This window comes from Nyctereutes procyonoides, unplaced genomic scaffold, assembly GCF_905146905.1.
Source record: "Nyctereutes procyonoides isolate TBG_1078 unplaced genomic scaffold, NYPRO_anot_genome, whole genome shotgun sequence".
NCBI classification, from domain to species: domain Eukaryota; kingdom Metazoa; phylum Chordata; class Mammalia; order Carnivora; family Canidae; genus Nyctereutes; species Nyctereutes procyonoides.
Window position 1 is genome coordinate 72,387,198 of NW_026575146.1, and position 27,643 is coordinate 72,414,840.

The 27,643-nt window shown below is 52.1% G+C and overlaps 1 protein-coding gene across 1 annotated transcript; it reads right to left on the reverse strand.

The window, feature by feature from the left end:
* Positions 1 to 275: 275 nt before the first annotated feature.
* MYBPC2 (myosin binding protein C2) lies at positions 276 to 26,175 on the reverse strand. Its single transcript, XM_055310408.1, has 28 exons — positions 26,030 to 26,175; positions 24,902 to 24,994; positions 24,273 to 24,359; positions 23,911 to 24,059; positions 23,388 to 23,505; positions 22,651 to 22,699; positions 22,416 to 22,475; positions 20,130 to 20,323; positions 19,710 to 19,842; positions 17,181 to 17,305; positions 16,982 to 17,087; positions 15,669 to 15,841; positions 13,448 to 13,613; positions 11,962 to 12,068; positions 11,593 to 11,622; positions 11,182 to 11,321; positions 9,941 to 10,100; positions 9,752 to 9,856; positions 9,111 to 9,299; positions 8,129 to 8,263; positions 6,454 to 6,621; positions 6,205 to 6,293; positions 5,924 to 6,119; positions 5,551 to 5,690; positions 4,682 to 4,841; positions 4,368 to 4,504; positions 2,414 to 2,600; positions 276 to 397 (listed from the first exon to the last, which is right to left on the reverse strand). The coding sequence occupies exons 1-28, from the start codon at positions 26,046 to 26,048 to the stop codon at positions 387 to 389; spliced, it is 3,426 nt and encodes a 1,141-aa protein (XP_055166383.1). The 5' UTR covers positions 26,049 to 26,175; the 3' UTR covers positions 276 to 386.
* Positions 26,176 to 27,643: the final 1,468 nt, after the last annotated feature.

The following is a 27,643-nucleotide window of genomic DNA, read 5'->3' on the forward strand; positions in this document are numbered from 1 at the left end:
GCAGCCAACTTGCCACCTCCCCACTCATAGTAGCTAGTCTGAGAGGGCTGCCTTGACCAGGTCTTGGTTCACCTGTGCCTTGTAATTGCCATGGCAACACGGTAGTGCCACTAAAGTAGCTGTTCCAAGATGGCAGCCTCAAGGTGGTCTCTCTCATCAGGGCTGCCTTATCATTGTTGCCATTCCAATCTGCTGTCCCCATTTCCCACCCCCAGGCCAGGAACCCCCACCAGGAAGAGGGAGGCAGAGCTACAAATTCAAGAAGGACACAGGTGCAGGTTGTAGACAAGACTATTATTATCTTCTCAGGCCAACTATGAACAGTGTTCAGGAAGGTCCAGTTAGGACCCAGCAGCCAATCATCTTGGAGGGAGGAAGAGCCAGCCTCACTGCGGCACTGTGGGGCAAAAGAGTACAGGGTGGGTTAGGTGGGTGGGGCCTTCCCGGGTCCGCCGGCCCCTCCCCGCCAGGCCCGTTTGCCCGCTGGATTCAGGTGGCCAGCAGGAGGCGCACGTGTATCCTTCATGTCTCCGTGGGGCAGTCAACCAACGTGACGGTCCGTGATTACTGTAACTTTGAATCCCAAACTGGAATATTTCTGATCCTTTCTTTTCTTTCTTCCTTCCTTCCTTCCTTCCTTCCTTCCTTCCTTCCTTCCTTCCTTCCTTCTTTCTTTTCTTTTCTTTTCTTTTCTTTTCTTTCTTTCTTCTTTTCTTTCTCTCTCTCTCTCTTTTCTTTCTTTTTTAAAAAAATGTTTTAGGGATCCCTGGGTGGCACAGCGGTTTAGCGCCTGCCTTTGGCCCAGGGCGCGATCCTGGAGACCCAGGATCGAATCCCACGTCGGGCTCCCGGTGCATGGAGCCTGCTTCTCCCTCTGCCTGTGTCTCTGCCTCTCTCTCTCTCTGTCTCTCTGTGACTGTCGTAAATAAATAAAAATTAAAAAAAAATAAAAAATAAATAAAAAAATGTTTTATGAGGATCCCTGGGTGGCTCAGCGGTTTAGTGCCTGCCTTCGGCCCAAGGCGTGATCCTGGAGAACCAGGATTGAGTCCCACGTTGGGCACCATGCATGGAGCCTGCTTCTCCCTCTGCCTGTGTCTCTGCCTCTCTCTTTCTGTGTCTCTCATGAATAAATAAATAAAATCTTTAGAGATAGAGACAGAGGGAGAGGGAGGAACAGATGCCATGCTGAGCTGCGAACCTGACTCCCGGGACCCTGAGATCATAACCCCAGCTAAAGGCAGATACTCAGGTGCCCCAATCAGTGATTTCTAAGCAGCTGCTGCTGGTAACAAGCTGTCACTGGAATCCTGAAGTAGGGATATTTCCAAGCCGATTCAATAATCAATAAAGGGGATAGCAAAACATTAGAAATTGGGCCAGCCTGGAAGAGCAGAGCTTCAGAATGACAGCAAGTAAGGCTTGGGGGGTAGTCTCACTTGTTAAGGGTCTACGGCCACTTCTGTCTTCTGGGTGGTCCTCAGGGCCGGGGGAGGGGTCACAACTGAGGAGGACCCCTAGAAACCTATATTAATGCCAGTCACATCTGTGGGACTTGGTAGCAGCCTGTCCAGTGAGCTCTGACAGGCAGAGGTTTGATGGGCTAGAGCCCAAGGCAGAGAAGGCGAGGAAAAGCATTCCAGTTAGAGGGAATGGCATGTGCAAAGTCTAGGAAAAAGAGAAAGCACAGCCAGTTTGTCCAACTGCCAACAGCCTAGTGTGGCTGGAACAGTGTTGAGGAAAATGGAGGTACATGAGGCCAGAGTCCAGGACCACCACAGACACCAGGCCTAGGGGCTTCAGGGCTACTGGGGAGCCCCCAGCGTGGGTCCCAAGCAAGGGAGGGGCAGGTCAGCCCGGGATAGGAAGCATCCTAGGTCCCTGGGCCAGGGGGGTGGTGCTAGAGGGAGAGATGGGAGGCAGGGAGGCCAGGCAAGAATTCCAGAAGGGATGAATGGGGCTAAGCCTTTGGGGTAGAAAGGAGGGGACAGGAGTAACAGAGCTTGAGGAAGAGTGGCATTTTTCTGGGCACCCACACCCAGTCCTCTGCCAGCACCCATGTTTCTGACACTGTGTCCGCACATCTCCCTACAGACGCCAGGCCCACCAGAGCCTTGGAGATCATCTGCCAGCTCTTCTCCACCTCATCTACCTCTCACTTGTCCTTAAACTCCTTTTGGAAAACTTCCTCAGATGACTGCCCCTGCTGCTCCCCCAGCCCCAGCCCTATGATGCCCTGTGCTGCTCTGAATCCAGCACATGTCACCCTGCATCATTCTTGTTGGAGTCTGAATCTGGCTTCCCCATCACACGCCTAGGGGCCCAGCACTGACACCACCCTGATCTCAGCACAGGGCCTCCGGGTAGCTGTGTTCAAGAGCATGAATGAGGGGCCGCCAGGCAGGGTGCTCACCGCGGACTTCCAGCTTGCACTCAGCCAGCGCCTCCCCCAGCTCATTGACAGCCCGACAGGAGTAAGTCCCGGAATCAAAGGGGGACGGGCGACGGATGTTCAGCGTCAGGACCCCCTGGTAGTTGGTCATCAGGAATTTGGGATCTTCGCGGATTTCCATCTGGTTTTTCATCCAGACCACCTTGGGCTGTTGAGGGGAATGGGAGAAGACGCCAGCTTAGGGGAAGTCCCCGGGTGATGGCCAAGAAGGGGCTTTGGAAGGCAGATCTGGATTCTTATCTTGGCTGTGCCATCTCCTGGTTTTGACTGGATGACTCTGAACCACTCATTCCTCCTCTCTGACCATCAGTCTCCTCTTTGTGAGAGGAAGAGCTCACTCTTTGTTGTGGCCCATGGGATCCTACATGGCCCCATCACTCTTCTGCCCTCACCTCCACCCTGTTGCTCCCTCCCTCGTCTCCATCCACAGTGGCCTCTTCATTATTCCTCAAACAGACTGGACAGGCTCCCACCTCAGGACCTTGGCACACGGGCTGTTCCCTCTTCCAATACTGCTCTACCCTCCTCTTTTCCCCTAATCAGTGCCGGCTTATCTTCCAGGTCTCAGCTGACACAGCACTTTGGGCCCCTGGGCTGTAGCAGAAATGCCCGCTGTACATTCTCAGCTACCCGCATGGCTCTGGCACGCATCCCATCCTTCATGGTTTTATAGTAATTTGCATGACTTTGGATTCATGTTGATCTCCCCCAACATCCAGGAACATCTTGTCCCAATTCACCAGCACACACAGCTTCTGAAAACGTGTGTTGAAAGAATGAGCAGGCTGCATAAGAGAGTGACGTAACTAAGCAAATGGAGTGAATAAGTGAACTGAGCAAAAGGACTGGTAGGTGAGTCAATGATCAGAATGCATGAGTACAGGGATGCCTGGGTGGCTCAGCAGTTGAGCATCTGCCTTCAGTCAGGGCGTGATCCCGGAGTTCTGGGATCGAGTCCCACATGGGGCTCCTGCATGGAGCCTGCTTCTCCTCCCTCTGCCTGTGTTTCTGCCTCTGTGTCTCTCATGAATAAATAAATAAAATCTTTAAAAAAAAAAAAGAATGAATGAGTACAGTCAGCAAATAAAGTAGGTAGATGTAGATGGAGGAGGTGAACTAATGAATCCATGGTATGCCTACGGGGGCTGATGCCAAAAACTTGGGAGTTAGACCAGAAGTCAGCAAACTTCATCTGTAAAGGGCCAGGTAGTTAATATTTCAGGTTCTGCAGGTTTTGTGGTCTCTGCGGCCCCAGGCAGTACCAAACAACCGGGCACAGCCATGTCCCAATAACATTTTGTTTAGCGAAACTGGGGGCAAACAGATGTGGCCCATGAGCCATCGTTTGCCAGCCCCTGGTCCAGGTGAGTGGCTAGAGCTCAAGGTTTGCAAGTGTCCACGTTCCCAACAGTAGTCAGGAAACAGGATGGGGCAGAAGATGCTGGTAGGCTCTGGGGGTTCAGACCTCCTCCCAACTCCCACCAAGTTTTCTGTTTCCAAGGCAAGCCAGAGTAATGATCTAAGACTTGGGCTCTGATTGAAGGGGCGAGAGTCAGGAAGTGGGTTAAAAGTGAGTAAATCTGGAGCACCTGGGTGGCTCGGTGGTTGAGCATCTGCCTTTGGCTCAGGTCATGATCCCCGGGTCCTGAGATCGAGCCCCACATGGGGCTCCTCACAGGGAGCCTGCTTCTCCCTCTGCCTGTGTCTCTGCCTCTCTCTGTGTGTCTCTCATGAATAAATAAATAAAATCCTTTTTTTAAAAAAAATGAGTAAATCCCATCAATGGAGGAGAGAGTCAAGGGGAAGAAGGAGGTGGTGTGCTGCATCTGGGTGAAGATTTCCCTCTAGGGTCTGATGTGTGCCCGCGTACACACACACACACACACACACACACACACACACACACACACGGCACCTTTGGGTAGCCTCTGACTGCACAGTTGAGAGCAGCAGCATAACCAGCCACAACCACCCGGTCTGGTAAAGGCGTCAGGAATTTGGGAGGTGTTCGGAAGTCATGTTCCTTGTACTCAAACGGTTTGAAGGTGATACCTGGGGAAAGGGAGATTCACCTGTAAGCTGACCAATCTAGATCATACCTGACTGCTTTTCCTCTGTCACCAGGTGCCATCGGCTTTGAGCCTGGGGGTGGGGCCGGGGAGGGCAGGAGTCAAGGTAGAACCCCTGCCAGGAGAGGAGACCGGGCCCCATGGAATGGGGTGCCAGTACCTGTCTTGAGGATCTGGGCTGTGTTCTTGGAGACACCAGGTGAGTCACTGAGCCCACAGATGTTCTCGCTGAAAACGCGGAAATAGTATTCATTGCCCACAATGAGGTCAGGCACAGTACAGGAGGTGTGTCGGCTGTGTTCATAGACAGTGAACCACTCCTAGGGCGAGGCAGGGAGGGGCCAGGAGAGTCAGACACGGGGACACAGATGTGAGAAGGGCCGGTGCGTGAAGAAAGCACACCTAAGCATGTGTCCCGCTAAAACAACCTGCCATTCATAGCAGCCCTGCTCACAATGCCCAAAAGGTGGGAACAACCCAAGTGTCCATCAGCAGAGAAGCAAAATGTGGTAGATACAAACCGTGGACTATATCACTCAGCCCTGGAAAGGAACAAAGCTGATCCACACTACAATGTGGGTGGACCTGGATAACTTTATGCTGAGTGAAGGAAGCCAGACGCAAAAGAACACAAGTTGGATGATCCCATTTATAGGCAATGTTCAGAATAGGTAAATCCATAAAACCAGGAGATTAGTGGTTGCTTGGGGCTGGTGGGAGGGTATGCCAGGGTGGGTGCTTAATGGGTACCAGATTTCCTTTTGGGCAGATCTAGTTCCTCTTGGAACTAGATGTGGTGGTTACACAACAGTGAGAACGGACTAAAGGCTCTCAATTGGTTAATGCTTAGTTGTATGTGAATTTTAGCTCAATTTAAAAAAAAGAAAAAAGCCATCATGCATGTATCTCAGCCAAAAGGCTTTCCTCCCAATCTCTCCAAGACTGTTTCCCTTTCCCGGCTGTGAACCAAGAACAATGGCATCTGCTAGGACAATCTCTCCCACCCCCCCGGCCCTTCTGGTCTCTCACCATGGTCTTCTTGTCAGCTTTCTGGACAAAATACCCCGTGATCTCGCTGTTTCCGTTGTCTTTGGGAGGCTGCCACTCCACCAGCGCATTAGTGCCCCACACCTCCTTCACCATCACGTTCTCCGGTGGCCCGGCCTTTTCTGGAAGGTGGGGGGGCGGGGAGGGGATGGTTGTCAGACGCCAGCCCCTCACCTTCTCTCCCCTCCTCTCCCCACCCCTGCCCACCTCTGCCCCCTCACCGGCTCTCCGGATTCTGATCTTTCCCCATTCCCACTTCCTCACCTTTCCTCCCCATCCCCACCTCGCAACCTCTTCCACCCGTTCCCGCTCCCTGGGCCACAGTGCCTCCCTCCTGCCCCAACGGGCCACGCACCCACGACCCGGATGCGGATGGTGGCCGTGTCCTTCATGTTCTCGATCTGCACAGTCAGCTCGTATTCCCCCGAGTCCGAGCGCGCCGCCTGGCGCACGAAGAACACGGTGTCGAAGTCGCTGGTGCGCACGTGCACGCGAGCAGGGTCCACAGGCGCCCCGCCCTTCGTCCACACCACCTGGGGGCGGGGCTTCCCCTGGGGGCGGGGCCGAGATGTCAGACTGGGTCCAGCCAGAGCCCTAAGCCCTGAGCCCAACCCCCCAACTCCCAGCTCGGAGCACCTGGAAGGGGATGACCAGGTTGAGGTGTTCCCCCACTTTGCGGATGTAAGTTTGGCGGAGGTGGCGCGGGAGCCGGATCTTGGGTTGCTCTGAGGACACAGACACAGGAATGGGGTGGAGGACGCTCGAAGGAGGGACAGAGACACAGTGACGATGACGTTCTCCAGGGAGGCCCTGATGGTGACATGGAAAGGGCAGGCCAGATGACCGCACCTTGGTCTTTAGGAGAGTTGGGTCCGAGGCACTTACGCACGATCTCACGGATGGTGACCGGCTGGAACAGGGAGGCGGGCTGGCTGCGCCCCGCGATGTTGATCGCCACTACCCGAAACAAGATTTTTGCTCCTGTGGGGAGATTCTTGACGGTGAAGCCACAGCGCTCTGTGAGCTCTGTGTTAGCAGGGACCCAGTCCTCGGCTGCAAAAAAGGAACAATGCTGGGGAAACTTCCTTGAAGCCCCTCAGCTGGTTGTCCCTTCCCGTGCCTTGGGACCACCACAATGAACAGCAGTAGCTATTTATTAAGCACTTATTATCACCAGGTTGGAAGGGTGACACACAAGTTAGTTAGCTCATTAATTTCTGCCTCTGTCCTATGCGATCCCCATTGTAGAGATGGGGAAATCAAGGCTCAGGGATGGGGGTGGTTAGAGACGGCTCCTTGGATTTCCTGCTTCCTGGATTTCCATCTTGGGTTTATTGCCATAGGTTGGTGAACCAACATGGGTCAGGCCAACAATCACCAGGGTGAACTCTAAAAAGGATCAGTCCTGATGTCATAGTGGCACTGACAAAGATCAGGGAGGGGTGGGCAAGGGCAAGAATGGGATAAAAGAGCACTGGAAAGAGAAAGAGGGAAGAAGCTGACGAGCGTCCAACCATCCATCATTTACATGCATTACCAAATGCAGTCATCACTGTACCCTGTCAAGGAGGGAACTGTCTTCGCCCATTTTTAGATGAAGAAACTGAGGCTCAGAGACTTGCCCATGATCACACAGTTAGAAAGTGTAGGGGCAGGATTAGAACCCACATCTGTCTGACTGTAAGGCCTGGGATACGGTGTCGAAAGATGATCATGCCTGTCTTCCCAGTGAGATGACCACGTTGGAGGTATTCCCCATAGCCTTGGCACTGGGCCTGGCATGGAGTCAGTGCTCAATACATGTTTGTTCGGTGGAGGATGGAGGGATGGAGGGATGGATGGATGGATGGATACACAGAAAGACAGAGAGATGGTAGACAGATGGTGACAATGTCATATAGGGAAATGGATGAATGGAATGAAGTAAAGGAGGGTGGAAGGGAGGGAAGGAAGAAAGATGGTGGTGATGAGACAAATATACAGATGGAAAACATGTTACAGGATGGATGGACAGTTGGTTATCCAAAAGATTTTCAGATGACTGATGATGGGCAAATGGATGAGAGGAAGGAAGGAAGGAAGGAAGGAAGGAAGGAAGGAAGGAAGGAAGGAAGAAGGAAGGAGGGAGAGAGAGGGAGGGATGGAGGGAAGGAAGGAAGGAAGGAAGGAAGGAAGGAAGGAAGGAAGGAAGGACAAATGGATGGATGGATGGATGGATGGATGGATGGATGAGAAAGAAAGAATACAGGTAGTAGATACATACAGGGATGATGGATGGACGGATAGATGAAAAGATATTGCTGTATGAAAGAAGGGTACAGGGAAAGGAGGAAGTAGGAGGGGCGGGAGAGAGAGAGGGAGAGAGGACAAGCTGGTCAATGGAGGCCTGGCTTGAGCCATCCCATTCAGGGACTCAGGCAACTAGAGTATAGACACAGGACAAGGGCAGCCCACCCCACCAGAAGCTTTCCCTTCACCGCCCTATTTGCAGTCCCAGACTGGACACCCACCCAGGGTCTGTGTGAGCCACCCCTGCCCCAGGCCTGATGGGGCCACTCACAGCCCTCCAGGCAGTACTCCACCAGGTACCCATCAATGCCGCCTGCCCCAATCCTATCTGGTGGTCTCCACTTGAGAGTGGTGGTGGTGTCTGTCACATCTTCCACCATCAGGTGCAGGGGTTCACTTGTGGGCGCTGTAAGGATCCAGGAAAAAGGGAGGTGGAGGTAAATGAGAGGTCACTGTCATGGGGAGGGTCAGGGATCAGAGCTGGAGTCACTGATCAGGAAAGGGATCAGTATGGTGGTCAGTGAGCCAGGATGTGTCATCATGAGTCATTAAAATAAGATATAGGGGGATCCCTAGGTGGTGCAGCGGCTTGGCGCCTGCCTTTGGCCCAGGGCGTGATCCTGGAGACCCGGGATCGAAACCCACGTCGGGCTCCCGGTGCATGGAGCCCGCTTCTCTCTCTGCCTGTGTCTCTGCCTCTCTCTCTCTGTGTGACTATCATAAATAAATAAAAAAAATTAAAAAAAATAAATAAAATAAAATAAGATATAGGGATGCCTGGGTGGCTCAGCAGTTGAGCACCTCCCTTTAGCCCAGGGTGTGATCCTGGAGTCCCAGGATCAAGTCCCACATCGGGCTTCCTGCATGGAGCCTGCTTCTCTCTCTGACTATGTCTCTGCCTCTCTCTCTCTTTCTGTCTCTCATAAATAAATAAATAAATAAATAAATAAATAAATAAATAACTCAATAACTCAATAAATAAATAAATAAAAACAAGATATCAAGGGACAGTGAGGTCTCCAGGAATAGGGATAAGTGTTAGTCTGGTAGGTCAGAGGTCCATGAGGTATTTGGGCGAGTGCACAGAGTCTAGGATCATGGAGATTGGTAACTAATGTTCTTGGTCAGTGAGTGGTCAGGAGGTTGGTTAGGGCTGGAGGGTCAAAGGCCAGGTGTAAAGTCAGAGATCAGTGACAGGCAGGGCAGGGGTTGGAGGTGGAGAGGGGCTTGGTGAGGGTGCAGAGGAGCATCACCAATAGGCATGAAGGGCTTGGTGTTCATGCTGGGCTGAGAAACACCAATGGCATTGACAGCGAAGACCCGCATCTCGTAGAGGACGCCCTCGATCATCTTGGTGGACTCATAGGTCGTCTCCGTAAAGACCTCAAAGTTCAGCTTCATCCAGCGCTGAGAGCCCTTCTTCTTCCGCTCCAGGAGATAACCTGGATGCCCCAGAGCAGAGAGGAGTGGGTGCTCATGGGGAGGCTATAGGGTCACAGGTTAGTTGGAGCAATGAGAGTCACATCAAAAGGTCACATGACCCAGAGAGGTCTGAGGCCATGAACCTTGGGTTGATCTCAGGGTCACAGAGAAGTCAGAAGTCACCAGTCATAGGGTTGGGGATCAGGAAGGGTTACAAGTCATGAATTGGGAGTCAGGGGTCATAGAAAACCCCAGGCTGTTGGCCAAAGTGAAGAACCCTAGATTGTTGGGAAGCAAAGAATGAGAGGGGACACAAAAGGAACTATAAGACATCCAAGATGGTAAATAGGCCTCAGAGGGAGATCACCAAGGATGCTAAAAACTCTCAGAGGCCAAGGGTTCATTGGGGTGGCAGGGGCAGGGAAGCAGGAGAGGTCAGAGGTCATACGGACTCTGGCATGCGGGCTCTCACCAGTGACTGGCTGTCCCCCATCATACTTGGGTGGCTCCCAGACAAGGATGGCCCAATCCTCTCCGACTGAGGTGACACGCACAGCCTCCGGGGGGTCTGGGACATCTGCGGGAGGCAAGATGGTTAGGGGGGTCCCTCAGGGACTCGGGGAACCACCCATGGCTCATACCCCCAGCTCTCTCTGCTTACCCACAACCCGCAGGAAGATGGAGGCCACATCCTCGCCCACGGGGTTGGTGACCTTGATGGTGTAGCGGCCCTCATCTGCTCGATCAGCACTCTCAATCACGAAGCTGCTAGAGTCTGTCTGATGCTCAAGGCGGATCCTGCCTTCAGTGGCCGTGAACACCTAGACACAGCCACAGGATGGCCTTGCCCCACCTCTCCCCGAGCCCAGACCTGCCTCTGCCCTCCACTGCTCAAAATCTTCCAGCGGCTCCCCATCACCTCACAACACACAAGGCCTTAGACCCAGCACAAGAGAACCCACTGGATCTATGCCCAGCCTCATCATCCTTCTCTGCTGCCCTCCTTATCCTCCAAACATCACCCTTATTAAAATCCCCAAGATTTTGCATTCAGTGCCCTCCTTCACTCCTGTTTGCTATACTCTTACTCATCCTTTAGGACTGGCCTAGAAGTTGCCTCTTCTGGGAAGCCATCTTGGAAGCCCCCAGCTGAAAGTGACAGCCCTACCCCCTGAAGTCTCATAGTTTCCAGTACCCTCCTTTATCTCAGCCCCAGTCACCCTGGACTGTGACTTCTTGGGCATGTATCTGCCTCCCTCCAACAGTGAAGGCTCCTCATGGTGGTATCCTCAGTGCTATGCACAGAGTGCCCCCACTCCCAAGAGCCTCAGGGGTGTTTGCTGACTGAAGGAATGAATGAAAACAGAGTCAAATCCATTTTACAGACTGGAACTCTAAAGCCCAGAGGAAAGAAGAAACACTGAACTGTCTCAGGGCCTGGAACATACAAGATAAAAAAATTTGTTGGATGGATGGATGGATGGATGGATGGATGGATGGATGGATGGATAATTGGATTGATTGATTGACTGCAGTCCCAGACTAGACACCCACCATAAATAGACAAATGGATTAGTTACTAGATGAGAAAATGGCCAGATGAATTAAGTAATCAATTAGTTTATAAATGGAAAGATGGGTAGATGGTTGAGTTGATGGATGGCTACAGCGGTTGGCTGACTCCTGGATGGATGAATGGATGGATGGAGCACCCACCAGGTGGCAGGCCAGTACCATGTGATAGACAAATATAATATCTAATCTTCAAAACAACACTCTGAAGAAAGATCATCATTCTCATTTACAATGAAAATGAAGTTCAAAGAGGGGAAGTAACTTGCCTAAAGTTGCCCAGCAGAGCTGAGAGGGAGAAGTCAGGGCATGCGGCGAGCCCCATCATACCTCATCTCCCTTCAACCAGGTGGCAACAGGACGAGGCTCCCCAGTGATGGAAACATCGAGCCTTAGTTTGTTTCCAGCCACAACCACAAGTGAATTCTCTGAGGTCTTTCCTGAGCAGTCCAGGTGGATCTTTGGTGGCTCTAGTGACAGAGAAGAGATACTGGGGAACTTGGGAGTGGGCAGCTGGGTCATCCTGATCCCCACCAAGGCAAACTGGGTTCCCTAAGAGCTGGGCTTCAACAGCCATAGAAACCCTGGAGTCCTGCCTCTAGCCCCTCCTCTTTCAGACCCAAGAAACAAGACCCCCAGCCCCTCTTCCCTCAGACCCAGGAGTCCAGGCCCTCAGCCCCCTCCTCCTTCAGACCCAAGAGTCCATGCCCTCAGCCTACCACAGCAGCCCCTGATCCTTACCTTGCTTGGGTACATACTCCACCTTGATTTCTGGAGGACAGAGAAGATGGCACAGTTAGTTCTAAATCCAGTGGGCCCCTTATCCTACCCTCCAACACCAGAGACTGAGGGTAAGGTCCCCAGGAACCTGAGAGGCTAGGGATGGGTCAAGGCCCATGACTGCCCCTCCTCCCAGGTGGACACACTTCAGAACATACAGTGCCCTCTCCCTCTATCTTCTCATCTGACTCCTCCCATGAGTTCAGCAGACATCTGCTGTGACCCTTAACACATACTAGGTAAACCTAATCCTGCAGGAGGGCATCTGGGCCCTAGGGTCTGGGAAGGTGTGTGCTCTGGCCCTCGGGGAAAACAGAGGGGCATCCTCACCCAGGAAGTTGAGCTTGGCTGAGAGGGACAAGGCATAGCCATCGGGCACGAATGTGTAATCTCCCTCATCCTCAGGGCGGACGTCATCGATCACTAGCTTGTGGAACCTAAGGCATTGGGGGGATAAGGCAGAGGTCAGATGGGTCACCCTGAGGACCACCATGGAGTAATGTCGTCTTCTTTTTTTTTTAAGTTTATTCACTTAGGTAATCTCTACACTCAGTGTGGGGTTCAAAGTCATAGTCTTGAGATCAAGAGTTTCACACTCTTCCAACTGAGCCAGCCAGCTGCCCCAAGAAACAACCTCTTCAATGCAATCTACATGCCCATGGCCACCATTTTTTTTTAAAGAGTATGAGCCAGGAGAGCAGCAGAGGGAGAGGGAGAAGCAGACTCCCCACTGAGTGTGGAGTCTGAGGCAGGACTGGATCCCAGGACCCTGGGATCTTGACCTGAGCCCAAAGCAAACGCTTAACTGACTGAGCCCCCCAAGCGCCACCCCTACATCCATATCCACCATTTTTATTTTGGGTTTTGAAATGCTATCATCTAGGTTCAAATCTCAGCTTTGCAACTTATCAGCTGTGTGACCTTAGGCAAGCTACCTATGCTCCCTGTGCCTCGATTTCTTCATTTATAAAATAGACATAATGATAACAGTCTACATCAGTGTTGTTGTAAAGCATTTTTTAAAACTCCCTAACACATAATAAGTGCCCTAGAAGCGTTAAGATTCATTCTTATAATTACTGACAGCTCTGGCAGGCAGTGTTCCTTACACAGATCCCAGAGAAAGCCTGCATTCTGCCAAGAGCTATTGTCAGGAAATGCAATCCACCATTGTATTTGGGCACAACTAAATTTGGGCATGCTCACAGTGGCTCTCCATAGTCCTCAGATCACCAGGTACTTCTCTCAGGTAACCCTGTGCTACCTATTGAATTCCAATCCCTTGTTTCTCCAGCTGGACATCTCCTCCACTTTGTAGTAAACAGTTTGCAACTGTGGCCACAGTGATTCTCCTCCCTGTATCCATGCCCCTTGCAATGAGACCCTGCAACCTGTGGCTTCCTTTGCCAAATAGAATATGGCAGACATTGGAACAGTGACCAGCCAGGCCACAGAGGCCTGGTTTGCTTCTGCTCTCTCTCTTGGGACTCCTGCGTCTGCCCTATGAACATGCCAGGACTGGCCTACTGGGGGATGAGACATCACATGGACCAGAGCAAAGGCAGCCCAGGTTTCCTGGCCAAGGTCCTGACGGACCCCAGGAAGATCAGCAGAGCAGACGCTGAGCTGACCACAGAGGCATGAGAAAGGCCGTCTAGATCAGCCAGCCCTCCACCAACACAGAGACTTGTGATTAAATACATCCTTTTCTCCTTAAACTACTAAGGATCGGTATGGTTGTTACACAACTATAGCTAACTGATACACATGTTCCACCCTGCCCCACCCCCAGCTACCTCCATAGTCTACTCCGCACCTCCCCATGTGGGAAATGGTGATCCTCTTGCTGGGCCGCACCTCGATCCCATTTTTATACCACTTGCCTGTCACCTTCTCATCAGACACTTCGCATTTAAACACGGCCTGTTCTGAGGCCTTCACCGTCAGATCCGCAATGTCCTGAAGGACCTCCAGCTGTTTCTCTGGACAGGGAGAAAAGGATATGGGGCCATCGAAACTCCAGTCAGCCCACAAATAGTTGCAAGCACCTACTATGCACCAAGCACTGTGCCAGGCCCTGAGGATATGGCCATGAACAACCTGGAAACATCCACTGGCCCTGTGGAGCTCAGATGCCAGTGGGGAGATAGTTGGTGAACAGGGGACACACATCAACGTATAACAAAAGGGAAGGCAGCCCGGGTGGCTCAGTGGTTTAGCGCCGCCTTCGGCCCAGGGCCTGGTCCTGGAGACCCGGGATCAAGTCCCATGTCTGGCTCCCCGCATGGAGCCTGCTTCTCCCTCTGCCTGTCTCTCTCTCTCTCTCTCTCTCTCTTTCTTTCTCTCTGTTTCTCTTGCATAAATAAATAAAATATTAAAACAACAACAACAACAAGAGGGAATGATGAAGCCTGAGGGAAGGCAGGGAAGAGTCCATGGGAGAATGCAGAAGAGTCCCCCTGGGTAGAGGGAAGAACATGTGCAAAGGCCCTATGGAATCGAGCAGGTTTGTTGATGTGAGAAACAACAAGGGGGCCAGTGTGCAGCAGGCAAAGCAAATGTAGTACATGAGAAATGGGGCTGGATCACAGACCTTGGGGGTCCCAGGGAGGACTCCAGCGAGGCAGGAGACACTAAAGCGTGTTGGGAAGATGGCTGGGATCTGACTTTCTTTTTTTTTTAATTTTAGTTTTTTAAACAAAATGCATTTATATGATTGAAAAATAAAGAAAATTGATTCAGATATGAGGGGGCACCTAGGTGGCTCAGAGGTTGAGCCTCTGTCTTTGGCTCAGGTCATGATCCATGGTCCGGGGATCAAGTACCGCATCAGGCTCCCCACAGGGAGCCTGCTTCTCCCTCTGCCTATGTATCTGCCTCTCTCTCTGTGTCTCTCATGAATAAATAAATAAAATCACACACACAAAAAAAATCAAAAAACAGATATAGACGAGATATCTCCCACTTACCCACCTCCAATTCTCCTTTATCCTAAGGCACTATCTATCCATTCAGTCTATCGCTATGAAAGCCAATAGTATCTATGTTTTCTCTTCTCTATCTGTCCTTCCCTCCCTCCCTCCTTTCTTCTCCTCCCTTCCTTGCAAATTAGAACATATTTGCTTTTTCACCTAACTATACAGCATCTTGGAAATCTTTCAATTTTTTTATGGGTACATATGGGCATACCATAATTGATTTGGCTCATAAATACCTTGGTTTGGGGTCTGTCTTTTTTTTCTTACGTTTAAGGAATTATAGACTCACGAGCGTTTGCAAAAGCAAAGCATGGAGTCCCATGTAGCCTTGAGCCAGCTTCCCCTGGTGGAAATGGTGACATCTTACATAACACGAAACTGACCTAGGCCCTAGACACAGGGTGAGCTGTTTCCACCATCTGACTTACATTTCACAAGGATCACTCTGGCCACTGTGTGTGTGTAAGTAGGGGAGGGGAGCAGCCATGGAAACAGAGCACCCAGTGACCACTGCTGTCATTCAGGCATGAGGGGTGGAGGCCTAGAGCAGGTGAGGGTAATGGAGGTGAGGAAAAGTGATCAGATCCTAGATCTCCTTTGATGGGGGAGTTGCCAGGACTTGCTGGTGAATGGAATGCAGGGTGGGAGGCCAAGAGAGGAGTCAGGGACAACTATAAGATTTGGGGCCTGAGCAATTGCTTAAAAAAATATCTTATTTATTAATGCATTTCAGAGAGAGAGCAGGGGGAGAAGCAGAGGGAAAAGAACAAAGACTCCATGCTGAGTGTGGAACCCCAAGATCATGACCTGAGCTGAAACCAAGAGTTGGACTCTTATCTGACTGAGCCACCCAGGTGCTCCTGAACAATTGTTTTAAGTTAATTTATTTATTCAAGTAAACTCTACCCCCAGCCTGGGGCTCGAACCCATGACCCTTGATGTCAAGAGTCACATATTCCTCTGGTTAAGCCAGCAAGGTGCCCCAGGGCTTGAGCAATTTTGAGCTGTGAGGAGAAGCATGAGCCAATGTGGCCCCCACCCCACCTGGGGGTCCCATACCTTCCACAATGAGCTCAGCCTCACACTGGCCGCCATTGGTCATGACCTGATAGCGACCCCCATCCTCCAGGGTCACATCCGAATAGATGAGAATGTGACGCTTCCCGTCCTTCTTAAAGCGGTATTGAGCCTTGAAGGAATCCTCCCGCGTCAATTCCACACCATCTTTCATCCTAGGTGAAGGGGACGCGAAGGGGAGAAATGAAGGACCCGCAGAGCCCTGGGTCTGGATATCAGACAGTGAGTCAAGGGCCAGAGAGACAGTCCTGGGCAGAGGTCAGGGGTCAGAAGGGAGGAGAGATTAAGGTTGGCAGAAGCATCTTGAATAGATGGGTCACAGGTGGGATGGTGGGTCACAGGAAGTCATGAGCCACAAGGAGGTGCCACAGATTCCTGGCTGGATGTTAAAGGAACACAGACAGATCATTGGGAGATGTCAGAGCATGGAGGAAGTCCTGGGGTAACAGAGAGATGCCAGATATTGTGGCCTCTCCAAATGGTACTTCCCTGCCTGAGAAACCCCTCCCTTCTCACTTCTTTTCTAACTCCTCATCACTCAAATCTCAGCTGCATTGTCACCTCCTCCAGGAAGACTTATCTGACTTCCTGAGTCCCTTCTCCCTATTAAAACGTGGTTATAGCTTCAGTCAGTGCTCCTCTGAAACACTTAAAAAACGTTTATATTTATTCATGTGATGACTTGACTAACACATATCTCTGTCTCCTACACATATACCCCAGAATTTTACCAGATTATAAACTCTAATTTAGCAAGTGCCATGTTGATATATCCCCTTATATTTCCAATATATTGAAGAGTGCCATTGTATAATAGGTGCTCAATAAATATTTGTTGGATGGGTGGGTGGGTGGATGGATGGATGGATGGATGAGGAGATGGGTAAGTGGGTGAGTGGATGGATTGATGGATGGATGGATGGTTGGTTGGATGGACAGATAAACCAATGGGATAGATGGGTGGATGGAAGGATAAATGGATGGAGTGATGGATAGGTTGATGAATAGATGGATGGATATATGAGTGGATGAACCAAAGGATGGATCATTGATTGAATGGATGAGTAAATGAATCTGAAATAGCAAAAATCAGAAGAAGAAATTGGAAGAAGATGAGATGGGTAGAGGTCAGAAGTTCCAGAAAGAGGTCATGGGTGAAGGTCGGGATTTAAAGAGAAAGGTCTGGTGACTATTGGGTAACGTTTCACAATCTCCAAGAGAAGTCATAAAGATCAGAGCTGAGGCAAACAAGCTGTGGGCACCTGTATAGAGCTCAGGAATCATGAGTTACTTACCACATGACCTGGGCACCATCTTCTGACACCTCCACTGACATTTCCACCCGGTCACCCACAAACACCTGCTGGTCCTCGAGGGGCTTGACAATCAGGACTGGAGGTTCTGTGAGACATGGAGGGACAGGAGGTCAGTAGTTTCAGGATATCCTCCTGAAGAGCCCCACTCTTCAGGCTTAGGCCCAAATCTCAGCCTCACCTTTGACAAAGAGCTCGGTGAAACACTTCTCATCTTTGACAGCGACCTCATAAGCAGCATCATCTGCCAACGTGCACTTGTTGATGGTGAGAATTCGCTTCTTACCAACATTCTCAAACACGTACCTGGTGGAAAAATCTTACCTCAGCCTAGATCCTGGAGGAGAGCCCAGCCCTGGGGTAGATCTGCTCACTAGTTCTCAGGACAAGTCACTCCCTCTCAGAGCCAAATTGTGAGGGAAGGGACAGATGGTCCAATTTCTAATATTTAAATAACCACAGCAGAAATCCTAACCTCTGTCCCTCCACACCCGCCATATCCATCCTCCCCTTCCATTTAGCAGTGGCACATAGCTACCCACCTAGAGAACCACATTTTCCAGCCTCCTTTGCAGCTGGGATGGTGTGCCACTGAACTTGGGCCAATGGAATGTGAGTGGATAGGACATGCATAACTGCTAGGTCATCTCCACCTTTGAGTTCCTTGCTCAAGACAATTCCTCCTTCCCCTTTGACCCAGCTCCAATCATGCAGATGAGGACAATGCCACAAGAAATGGTGTAGCCAAAAATGTGGAACCCGGGTCCCCAAACAATCTCTAAGAAGAAAGCCCACCTACCAGCCTCAATCAGCTAGAAATGCATTTCTCTCCCACTTAAAGTAACTTAACCTGTATCTTAACTAACTTAACTTTTTATCTCATTCAACATGCTCCTGCTGAGAAACTTAGAAGACACAGCCACAGCACCTGGCTAGCTCAGTTGGAAGCACACCAGACTCTTGATCTCAGGGGTCATGAGTTAGAGTGCCACGTTGCATGTGGAGATTACTTAAATAAACAAATAACTTAAAAAAACACACACACACAGCCAAGAAAAAAATAATAAAAATAGAACCTATCCAAGAGATAACTGTTACAAACACTTCAGCCTCTGTCTTTCCAATATATTTTTAAAAGATTTTATTTATTTATTCATGAGAGACACAGAGAAAGGCAGAGACACAGGCAGAGGGAGAAGTAGGTTCCCTATGGGAAGCTCAATGTGGGACTCAATCCCAAGATCTTGGGATCACGACCTGAGCCAAAGGTAGATGCTCAATCACTGAGCCACCCAGGCATCCCTCTTTGCAATCTTTTTATCTATACACACATAGATTAACATTTTGTGAAGCAGAAATGGGAACCATGCTTCTTCCCATATGCTTACCTTAACCAGCTTCTCATATTAGTATATATTTTAGAATCTCTTTTTTAGTGACTACACAGCCCTTTAGTAAAGAATCATACATTTTGCTTGTTTTCCATTTTTTGCTAGAATAGCAAGTGCTTTAGTGAATATCCTTGCAGCTAAACATGCACAACCATGATAATTCTCTTAGGATAAATACCTCCAACTGCACAATCTGAAATATTTTTAACACACTGTCATTTCAGAGATTTAGCAAGTACCATTCCCACCATCAGCACTGGTGTACCCATTTCCCTACGTCATCTCCAGCAATGGGTTTTATCATTTTGTAAAATCTGCCCATTTGGAGAGCAGAAAAACTATTGTTTATTTGCATCATTATTATTATTGTTGTCACTGTTATTTGTAAGGTTGAATGAGTACTCCACAATATATTGGCCATTTGGATTTCTTCTCAACCAAATTCCTGTTTTCATTACCTTTGTCAATGTCTAAAAAGATTTGATTGATTTATTTATTTGAGAGAGAGAGAGAAAAAACAAGCTGGGAGAGGGGCAGAGGGAGAGGGAGAAGCAGGCTCCCTGCTGAGCAGGGAGCCCAATGTGGGGCTCCATCCCAGGACCCTGGGATTGTGACCTTAGTCAAAGGCAGACACTTCGCCAACTAAACTACCCAGGTGCCCCTAAAGATTTTTTTTTTAAATTTACTTATTTATTTATGATATTCACACACACACAGAGAGAGAGAGAGAGACAGAGACACAGGCAGAGGGAGAAGCAGGCTCCATGCACCGGGAGCCCGATATGGGATTCGATCCTGGGTCTCCAGGATCGCGCCCTGAGCCAAAGGCAGGCGCCAAACCGCTGCGCCACCCAGGGATCCCAAGATTTTTTTAAAGTAATCTCTACACCCAACATGGGGCTAGAATTCATGACCCCGACCACAAGAGTGGCATGCTTCACTAACTGAGCCAGTCAGGTGCCCCTCCTTTGTCAATTTTTTTGAGAGATAATTTTTTTTTAAGATTTTATTTATTTATTCATGAGAGACACAGAGAGGGAGGCAGAGACATAGGCAGAGGGAGAAGCAGGCTCCATGGAGGGAGCCCAATGTGGGATTTGATCCCAGGATTCCAGGATCACGCCTGAGCCAAAAGCAGATCCTTAACCGCTGAGCCACCTAGGCGTTCCTGTCAATTTTTTTACTGAGGTATTCACAGTTTTCATATGGATGAGGGAATGCTCTTTCTGGGTTAAGAGTGGCCAGCCTTATATCTGGGCTCTCTCTGGGACTCCGATCTCCCCTCTTCCTACCCCCGGGGACTGTCCCTCCACACATACTTGCTACTTGGTTTGATCTCCTGTCCATTCTTGTACCACTTAAGGGGAAGGTCCGGGTCACTGATCTCCACCACCAGCTTGATTTTGTTGCCTCTGTCCACCTGGTAGGCTGGATCCAGCTTCTTCGTGAAGGCTGGAGATTGAGGGATGCAGGGGGCATGGAGCTGAGAGGTTCTCACTGCCTGGTCACCCCCAGAGCTGCCATGTCTCCCTCCCAGACCATACACTCTCCAAGGTCAAGGTCAAGATCTCCAAGGTCAAGGTCAGGAACCTTCCCATGAACTTGGAAGTGCTTGACAATTGGGCTCTACTATTCCTCAGATTGGGACCTTCAAGAGTAGGTCCAGGGTCCAAACATCCAATACCCATGATGTTGGGGTCCCCCAGGCAGGGCCCATCTCCCCTCAGAGCAGCGCTGACCTGCACTCTTCTTGACCTCGACCTTGGCCTTCTTGAGCCGCTTCAGCATGCCCCGGAGGTCAGTGATGCCATATTGGAAGGCGATCTTCTCATACTCGCTCTTCTTTGCTCCTTTCAGGAGCTCCCAAATCTCAGGCGGGATGCCTAGGTCATCATCATCTTTTTTCTTTTTCTTCTCCTCCTCAACCACTTCCCTGAGGACAGGGAGAGTAGGCAGAAGGGCCACGGGGGGCGGCGGGGGAGCAGTTAGGATTAGGAGATGAGGTGCTCCCTCCACCTTGGCCCTCCCTCAGCCTTCACTACCCACTCGCTGTTCCGCTCTGCCTCTCTGGGCCTGGTCTGGTGCCCCTTATCCTTTCCATCTGGACCATGGCCTCAGCCTCCTTCCTGAGCTCCTGGCCTCTATTTCACCTCTTCCCCTCCAGCCTATTCCCCACATGGCCCCAGGAGGGTATTTCTAACTTCCATATCAGATGCCACCCTTTCATTTTTCAAAATTCTTCCATGGGTCTCCCACTGCCATCAGGAAGATGCCCCAACAGCTCAGCCTGGCAGTCACGACCCCACTCATCATGCCATCACCACTCCCACAACCACCCAAGCACATTACTTTCCTTTTTCTGAACCCTCCCAGCCCCCTTCCTGCCTCTCAGCCTTTACACAAGATGTGTCCCAGCCCAGATGATCCTTCCCTACTTTCTCTACCTGATGGACTCCTCTTCAAACCTAGCACCAAAGCTCCCTCCTTTGTGAGGCACTCCTGGTCTTCCCAGGCAATGAGTTGCCCTCACTCTGGGTTCTCACAAGGCCCCTGTGGGACCCTCTCTCTGATAACACTAAACAGTCTTGGTCTGTGTCCATGTTGGTTGGATCAGACCCATCTCCCCAAACCAATCAGTGACTCAATGTCAAGGACCTAGTCAAACTTCTCTCTGTACCCTGGTCTCAGCCCAGGGTCTGGTAGACAGGAGGCCTCAGAAGATGTTTGCTGAGTGAGAAAGTGAGTAGATCTCTGGAAAGAAGGAAGGAAGGGAAAGGAACAAAGAGAAGAGAAACCGGGACATATGCATATTTGGAATGGTGTACAGAGCACTGGGTGGGAAATTAATACAGAGATGAGTCAAGGGGTTGATGAATGACTAAGGTGATGGATATGTGGGGTCTATGGATGGGTGGATAGGTGGAGGATGGGCGGCAGGAAGATAGGTAAGTGGATGGATGGAGGATAGCTGGGTGAGTGGATGGACTGATGAGTTGGTGGCAAATGGTTGGGTAGGCAATTGGGTGGATATGTTGAGGGGAGATGGCGGGATATGGGGCTGGCTGGGTAAAGACAAACAGATGAATCAATCAGTAAATGGGGTTGTTGGGGATTTGGTTATGGGAGTAGAATTAGTAGAAGAATGGATGGGTAGACCAGCAGATAATGAATAACCAAGCGAATGGACAAGCATCATGTTCAACAATATAAAATTGCCAATATCTAATTATTTTTGCCTAAAGAACAGCAATTTCACGTGGATCAGTCAGAGAGCTATCTGGGTGGATGGGTATGTGAAGAGGTGAAGAGTTGATAAAGGAATGCTTGGCTAGGTAGGCAGGTGGGATAACAGATTCAGTTGGGAGAGAGATGCAGGTGCAGATAGATACACAGGTGGCAAGGAAGATGGATGATAGATGGGTGGTGGAAAGTGGATAGATGGGTGCCTCCATAGGTGGTAAATTGGATTACGGGGTGGGTGGATGAAGGATGAATGGATGTTTATGAATGGAAGGCTGAGTGTAATGGCAGACAGGTGAATGGATAGGTGGGAAGAAGTGGGTAGAAGGATGGATATGTGGGCAGATGAATGAACAAATGGGCAGGTAGGAGAATGGATGGATTTAGTCAATGGATACATAAGTAACTGGTTGAATGGATGGATGAGATTGGTGGATGAGTGAGTGGACAAAAGGACGGATGGATGTTTGGCTGGGTGAACAGGGGGATGTGTAGGTAAACTGGAACCTAAGCGAACAGGAAAATGGATATGAGGATGATGGATTGAAGGGTCAGTAGGAGGTGAATTGGTGGGCAGATGGTTAAGTGGGTGCAGTTGTAGGTAAAGGTGTAGGTGAATGGTGCATAGGTGGATGGACAGATGGCTGGGTGGGTGGGGAATGGGTAGATTTAGGAGGTCATAGAGGGGAGAACGGAGTCCAGAGCTGGCAGTGGAGCCTCACCCACCATCCTTCTCCTCTTTGAGTCCCCATCACCCCTCTGCATGCCAGGTGGGGTAGGCTCACCTCTTCTTCAGCAGGCTGCTGAAATCCAGCTCACCCCCATCTTCTGACTTCCCTTCGCCCCTGTTGTCATTAAGAGAGTGTGTGAACCCCACAGAGGTCCTGTGCCCTCAGGCCCGCCCTGGCTCCCCATTCCTCCCTTCTCCCACAGCTCCTCCTCCCAAGGGAGACACTCCCATAGTCCTTGCCACCAGCAGAAACCACCCACCACCTCTTCCCAGGTCCCAGGATCACTTACGTACGCTTGAAGCTTTCTAGACCTTGTACAGAGGTGTTGTGACGCGGCGCTGGGGAGAGATGGGGGAACAGAAGATGAGTGGAGGCAAGGCCTGATCTAAGACCAAGAGTGCCCTCCAGACGTGCACAACCTCCACCCAGGCCCCCGATCTTGGATCAGCATACCCTGTCACTTGGGCATGGATTCGTGTTTCCATAGCCGCTGTGCACCAGCTCTGAGCAGCCTCTCACCACTCACACCTGGGCCAACACGCTCTTCTCCCCAGGCCTGGGCAATCCCATTCACTGTGTCCTCCATACTTAAGCCCCACACAGCCTGGGATGCAGATCCCAGAGCCTGTACACCCTCAGGGGTCCACACTTACGCCCTCAAATCTGTAACAACCTCCCACTAAGCCTGTACAGCCTCTCCCTAAAAGTGGACACCCTTGCTTCCCAAGCCCTTATGGCTGTGCACTGTGACCCTAGAATTTACTTAATTAACCTTTTCAGCCTTCCTGTAGACACCCAAAACCCTGCACCCTCTCACTCCCAAGTCCACACCTCCTAGTGGCCTAAGTGCGTAGACTATTGCCCCAATTTCTACGGCCCCTCCCCCTGCATCTACTTCCTCCTCCCCAGATCTCACCCCCACATCTGTACACTCCCCTACACCAGGCGGAAACATCCACCCCAGCCCCCCCCCACAACCCTTTGCTCTCCTCGCCCCCACCCCCACCCGGCCCGTGGCCAGCGCACCCTCCACGTCGATGTCGAAGGCACAGCTGTCGCAGAAGTCCTTGGCTTTGACCTCAAGGCGGTAATTCCCACGGTCCCCCAGTACCACCTTCCCAATGTGCAGCTCCACGGTGTACACCTGGGGGCCAGGGCCAGGGGTGTGGGTGCACGTGGGTCCCCAGCACTACACCACCCTCCCAGAGCCCACCTCACCACATCTCCCTCTCTGGGTCCTCACCCTGACCCCACAGGAGGGGCCAGCTGTCTCTTGCCAAGCCTGGACAAACTTGACCCCTGGGGGGGCCCACCTCCCTGACCCGTGAGACCTTTCTGGGAATGCATACAATGGACCAAGTACACCTGCCACAACCTAGACATTCTCTCCTCCTGACCCCCACAATCTCCACCAAGCAGGTTCATCTGGGTTTTCCATCTATGAGGGCTCCAGGCCTCAGGCAGCAAGCAGCAGGCCTGCTGAGAACTGAGGGCTGCAGGACCTCCATCCCCAGCCCATATGCCTTCAATGTCCCCACGGGGTCCTCACATTGCTGGCAGAGTCGTGGGACTCCTTAAAAGAGAACCGGGCCCCGCTCTTGCTGCCCAGCTCCAGCCACTTCCCCTTGAACCACTTGATGGTTGGTTTCCCTGGAAGTTCCTTCCCGTTCACTTTGGCCACGATGTGCGTGTCTTTTCCTGGGTAGGGGTGGAGGATGGGAGGAAGTGGCAGACAGGAGCCGTGAAACTCTAGAGAGGACTGTGAGCTTTTCCCCCTGAGACCCAGGAGTCCAGGCCCCCAGTCCCTCCTCCCTCCTCCCTCAGACCCAGGAACCCAGGCCCCCAGCCTCATCCTTGCCTCAAACTCAGGAGTCCAGGTCCTCGACCCCTCCTCCTTCATCCCTTCCTCACCATTCTCCACTGACACAGAGTCTGGCTTCTTCAGGAAAATCCCAGTGGGCTCCTCGGCAGTGGGGGACTGGTCCTCAGGTGGGGCTTCTGCTCAGGAGACAGGATTAGGGGGTCTAAGGCAGGCTGGGGAAGGGGCAGCAGGCCACTTAAGGAGTGGGGCTTAGAGCCTGTGAGGGACCTTCTGCTCAGATGCCAAAGACCACGAAACCAAGCAGCTTTTCCTGACTTGGGAAAGACCACATGTCACAGAGGTGGCTGCATGACCTTGGCCAGTCTCCTCCTCCCCCTCTGGGCCTCAGTTTTCTCATTTGTGAACTGGAGGGTGGCAGACTGGATTGTTTGAATACAGCTTTGGGGTAGGAGAGGTATGGAGATAGACTGTGCAGCATCCAGAGCCGGGCAGAACTCAGTGATAAATCAGCCAGTTGCTAGGGGCATGAGCACCAGGCTGAGAGGCTGGGCTTTCACCTGGGGGCACTGGGGAGCCACAGAGGGTTGTGAGCAGAGGGCAGATGGATCAGCTCTGGAGGCAGGACTGAAGGAGACAGAGCAGGGTGGGTGCAGAGAGGAAGGGGAGCCTGGCGGGTGGAGAGCCAGGTTCTGCAGATCACACAGGAACGCCGGCTCACCTTCGGGGGGCTGTGCAGGAGCGGCTTCAGGGGGGGCTTCCTTGGGAGCTGGCTGGGCAGCGTCTTTGCCTTTGGCAGGGGCCTTTTTGGCTACTGTGAGGCAAAAGATGTTCACAATTGAGCACGTGGTCAGTGCTTTCCCCTTCCAAAACCCAGGAGTCCAGGCCCCCAGGCCCCTCCTCCCAGAGACCAAGAAGTCCTGCTCCTTCAGGTGTAAATTTATCTCTAATCCTGAGAGTCTGAGGATCAGGTTTCCCCTTGCCCCAGGCAAGCCAAACTCCATCCACCAGGCCACCAGGCCCTGACCTTTTGGGTCCTGGGGGTATAATTAGCTCTTCCCCTGGGCTAGAAACTGGACACCTCTCGCTGACCACAGCATCTTTCACCTGCTCTGCCTGCTGGCTCCTGGCCCGCTGGCACCCCAGTTGCAATGAGGGGCTGGACCCCCACTCCATGGCCCGGTGGGCCTGGTGCCAGTGGTCTGGACACCCCAGGAGGAGGGTCCCTCCCAGAGACTTGCGTCTCTTCTATTTACTTCTTCATAGAGAGAGTCCCATGTAAACAAATGTCTCCAGTCCCATTCAAAGAAATGAATTGCACATAAAGGGTCACATAAAGGGTCCCTATATAGAGAAGGCCCCCTAATTCCTTTATGGGGAAGCCCAGATTCCTATAGAAAGGAGGTCCCCTCATTCTTATACAGACAAGAGCTCTCCTCACACAGACAGGAACCCCTAAACTCTATGGAAAGGACTCAGTCCTCCCTCAGAGAAGTGACCCCAATCACTACGGAGAGGACTCCATTCCCAAATGTAGAGGCCCCCAATCATCATGCAAGGATCGCCCAGGTCTACATACAAAGCACTTTCATCCCTATGAAGAAAAAGGACTCAAATTCAGAGAATCTTTATCTGCACCCAGATGGCCCTCCTCTCAAATCTCTACAGAGATAGGAACACCCTCACTGCACAGGGAAGGAGACCCACCGACCCAACACAGATATGGAACCCCTCCCCACACAGAGAAGACACTCTACTCTCCCAAACCTACAAGGAGAGGAGAGCTTAGCCCCCCCATCCAGAAAAGAGGACCGCATCTCCACATAGGGAGGGCAGTCCTGAAAGCGACCTGGTTTTGCCTCAGGCATGTCGGCAGACCTCCTCTCGAAGCTTCTCTGACCACAGCTTGTCCCTCAGGGCCCTAGGGAGGACACGTGGGCCCCCAGGAGGAGCCCTTTAAGGAGTCCAGAGACTCCCAGGGGGCTGTGGGAGGCCTCAGACTTGCCTCCCCACCCTCCCAGGCTGCCCCACATTCCGAGGGCGTGTTCTAAAGGGTGAGAAATAACATCTGGACCAGCAGAGCTGGCAGGAGGCCAGGTCCTGGGGAGGAAGGGCCTGGGGCTCAGACACCCGGGTCCCCGGTCGGGGGTGCTGGAGGCCAGGACTCCCAGGTCTGAGGGAGGAGGGCCTGGACTCCTGGGTCTGGGGCTCAGATGCTTGGGTCCAGGAAAATGGAGAAGGATGAGGCCCGGCACTCCTGACTCCTGGGTGGCGGAGAGGAAGGGGCTGGGGTCTAAAACGGGTGAGGGCTCACAGCCAGAACTCAGCCATGGGGGCAAAGGGAGAAGACAGTCTAGAAAGCCATTCTTAGCATCTGCAAGTCAGGAGTTCTGGGGAAACCGGAGCTGCGAGGGAGGGTCCGGTTTCCCAGCGTAGGCAGGACGGCTGCGGGGGCGGGGGGAGGTCTCGGTGCCCGCAGGGAGGGCGCGGACGCTCAGGGACTCCGGCGAGAGCACATCCGAAGGCCTGGGGCCTCGGCCACCCGGGACCCCGGACTGGCCGCTGCCCCTCCTGGGACCGAGCCCTGCCGGCTCCCCGCCACGCTTCCCGGAGCGGGGGCGGCGGGCACCGGACGCGGGGGAGGGGGCGGGTGCCCCCCGCGGGGCGGGTGGGGAGACCGGGAAGGCCCTGGAGGGCTGCCCGGGCGTTGGCGCCCTTCCCGGCAGGGGGACCTGTGGCTTTCAGAATGGGGGTGGTGGTGGCTGACGCCGGCTGGGGGGAGGTGAAGGAGGCCAGAGGGGATTGGGGGAGAGGGCTCTTTGGAGGGGCAGCAGGTGTGATGGGAAGGCAAGGGGAGTGTGAGAGGGAGAAGGGTGTGGGGGCTTAGGGTTAAGGCGGAGGACGGGAGAGGAAGTAACCGGCTGAGGGAGCAGGTTTGAGCGAAGGCAACTCCCTCCAGATTTTCTTCCTGTCGAGCTCCCCCCCACCCCCAGCTTTTCCAAAACCCCCGGCGAGCCGGAAACTGCCCCGCCTCCAGGGAGCGCCAAGCCAACCCGGCGGCAGCCTCTGTGACGTCACGGGTTGCCAGGCAGACTACCACACCGCTCCCGCGGGCCGAGCTAGGTGGTGCCGCGCAGCAGCCAGAGGCCGACGCTGCCACGGGGTCCCTCCCGTCCGCCCAGCCTACCCGGGCGCAGGGCGCGGGGGGTGGGGGTGGGGGGCAGACAAACGGAGAAGGAGGACAGAAATTCAGAAGGGGGGACTGAGACCGTGATGGAAAGGGAAGCAGGGAGACGATGGGGAGGAGAGGGAGGGCTCCTGGCTGGCTCAGCAGGAACAGGCGACTCCTGATCCTGTTGTGAGTCGGAGCCCCACGTTGGGTGTAGAGATTGCTTTAAAATAAAAAATCTTTGAAAGGAAGGAAGGAAGGAAGGAAGAAAGAAAGAAAGAAAGAAAGAAAGAA

Bases quoted from the DNA above. Each gene is read 5' to 3' on its own strand.
- MYBPC2 (XM_055310408.1), bottom strand. The intron at 8,264-9,110 runs GTGATGCTCCTC...GGATCCTTACAG, and splicing joins CAAGCCCTTCATGCCTATTG to CGCCCACAAGTGAACCCCTG. The intron at 5,691-5,923 runs GTGCGTGGCCCG...CCCACCTTCCAG, and splicing joins CATCCGCATCCGGGTCGTGG to AAAAGGCCGGGCCACCGGAG.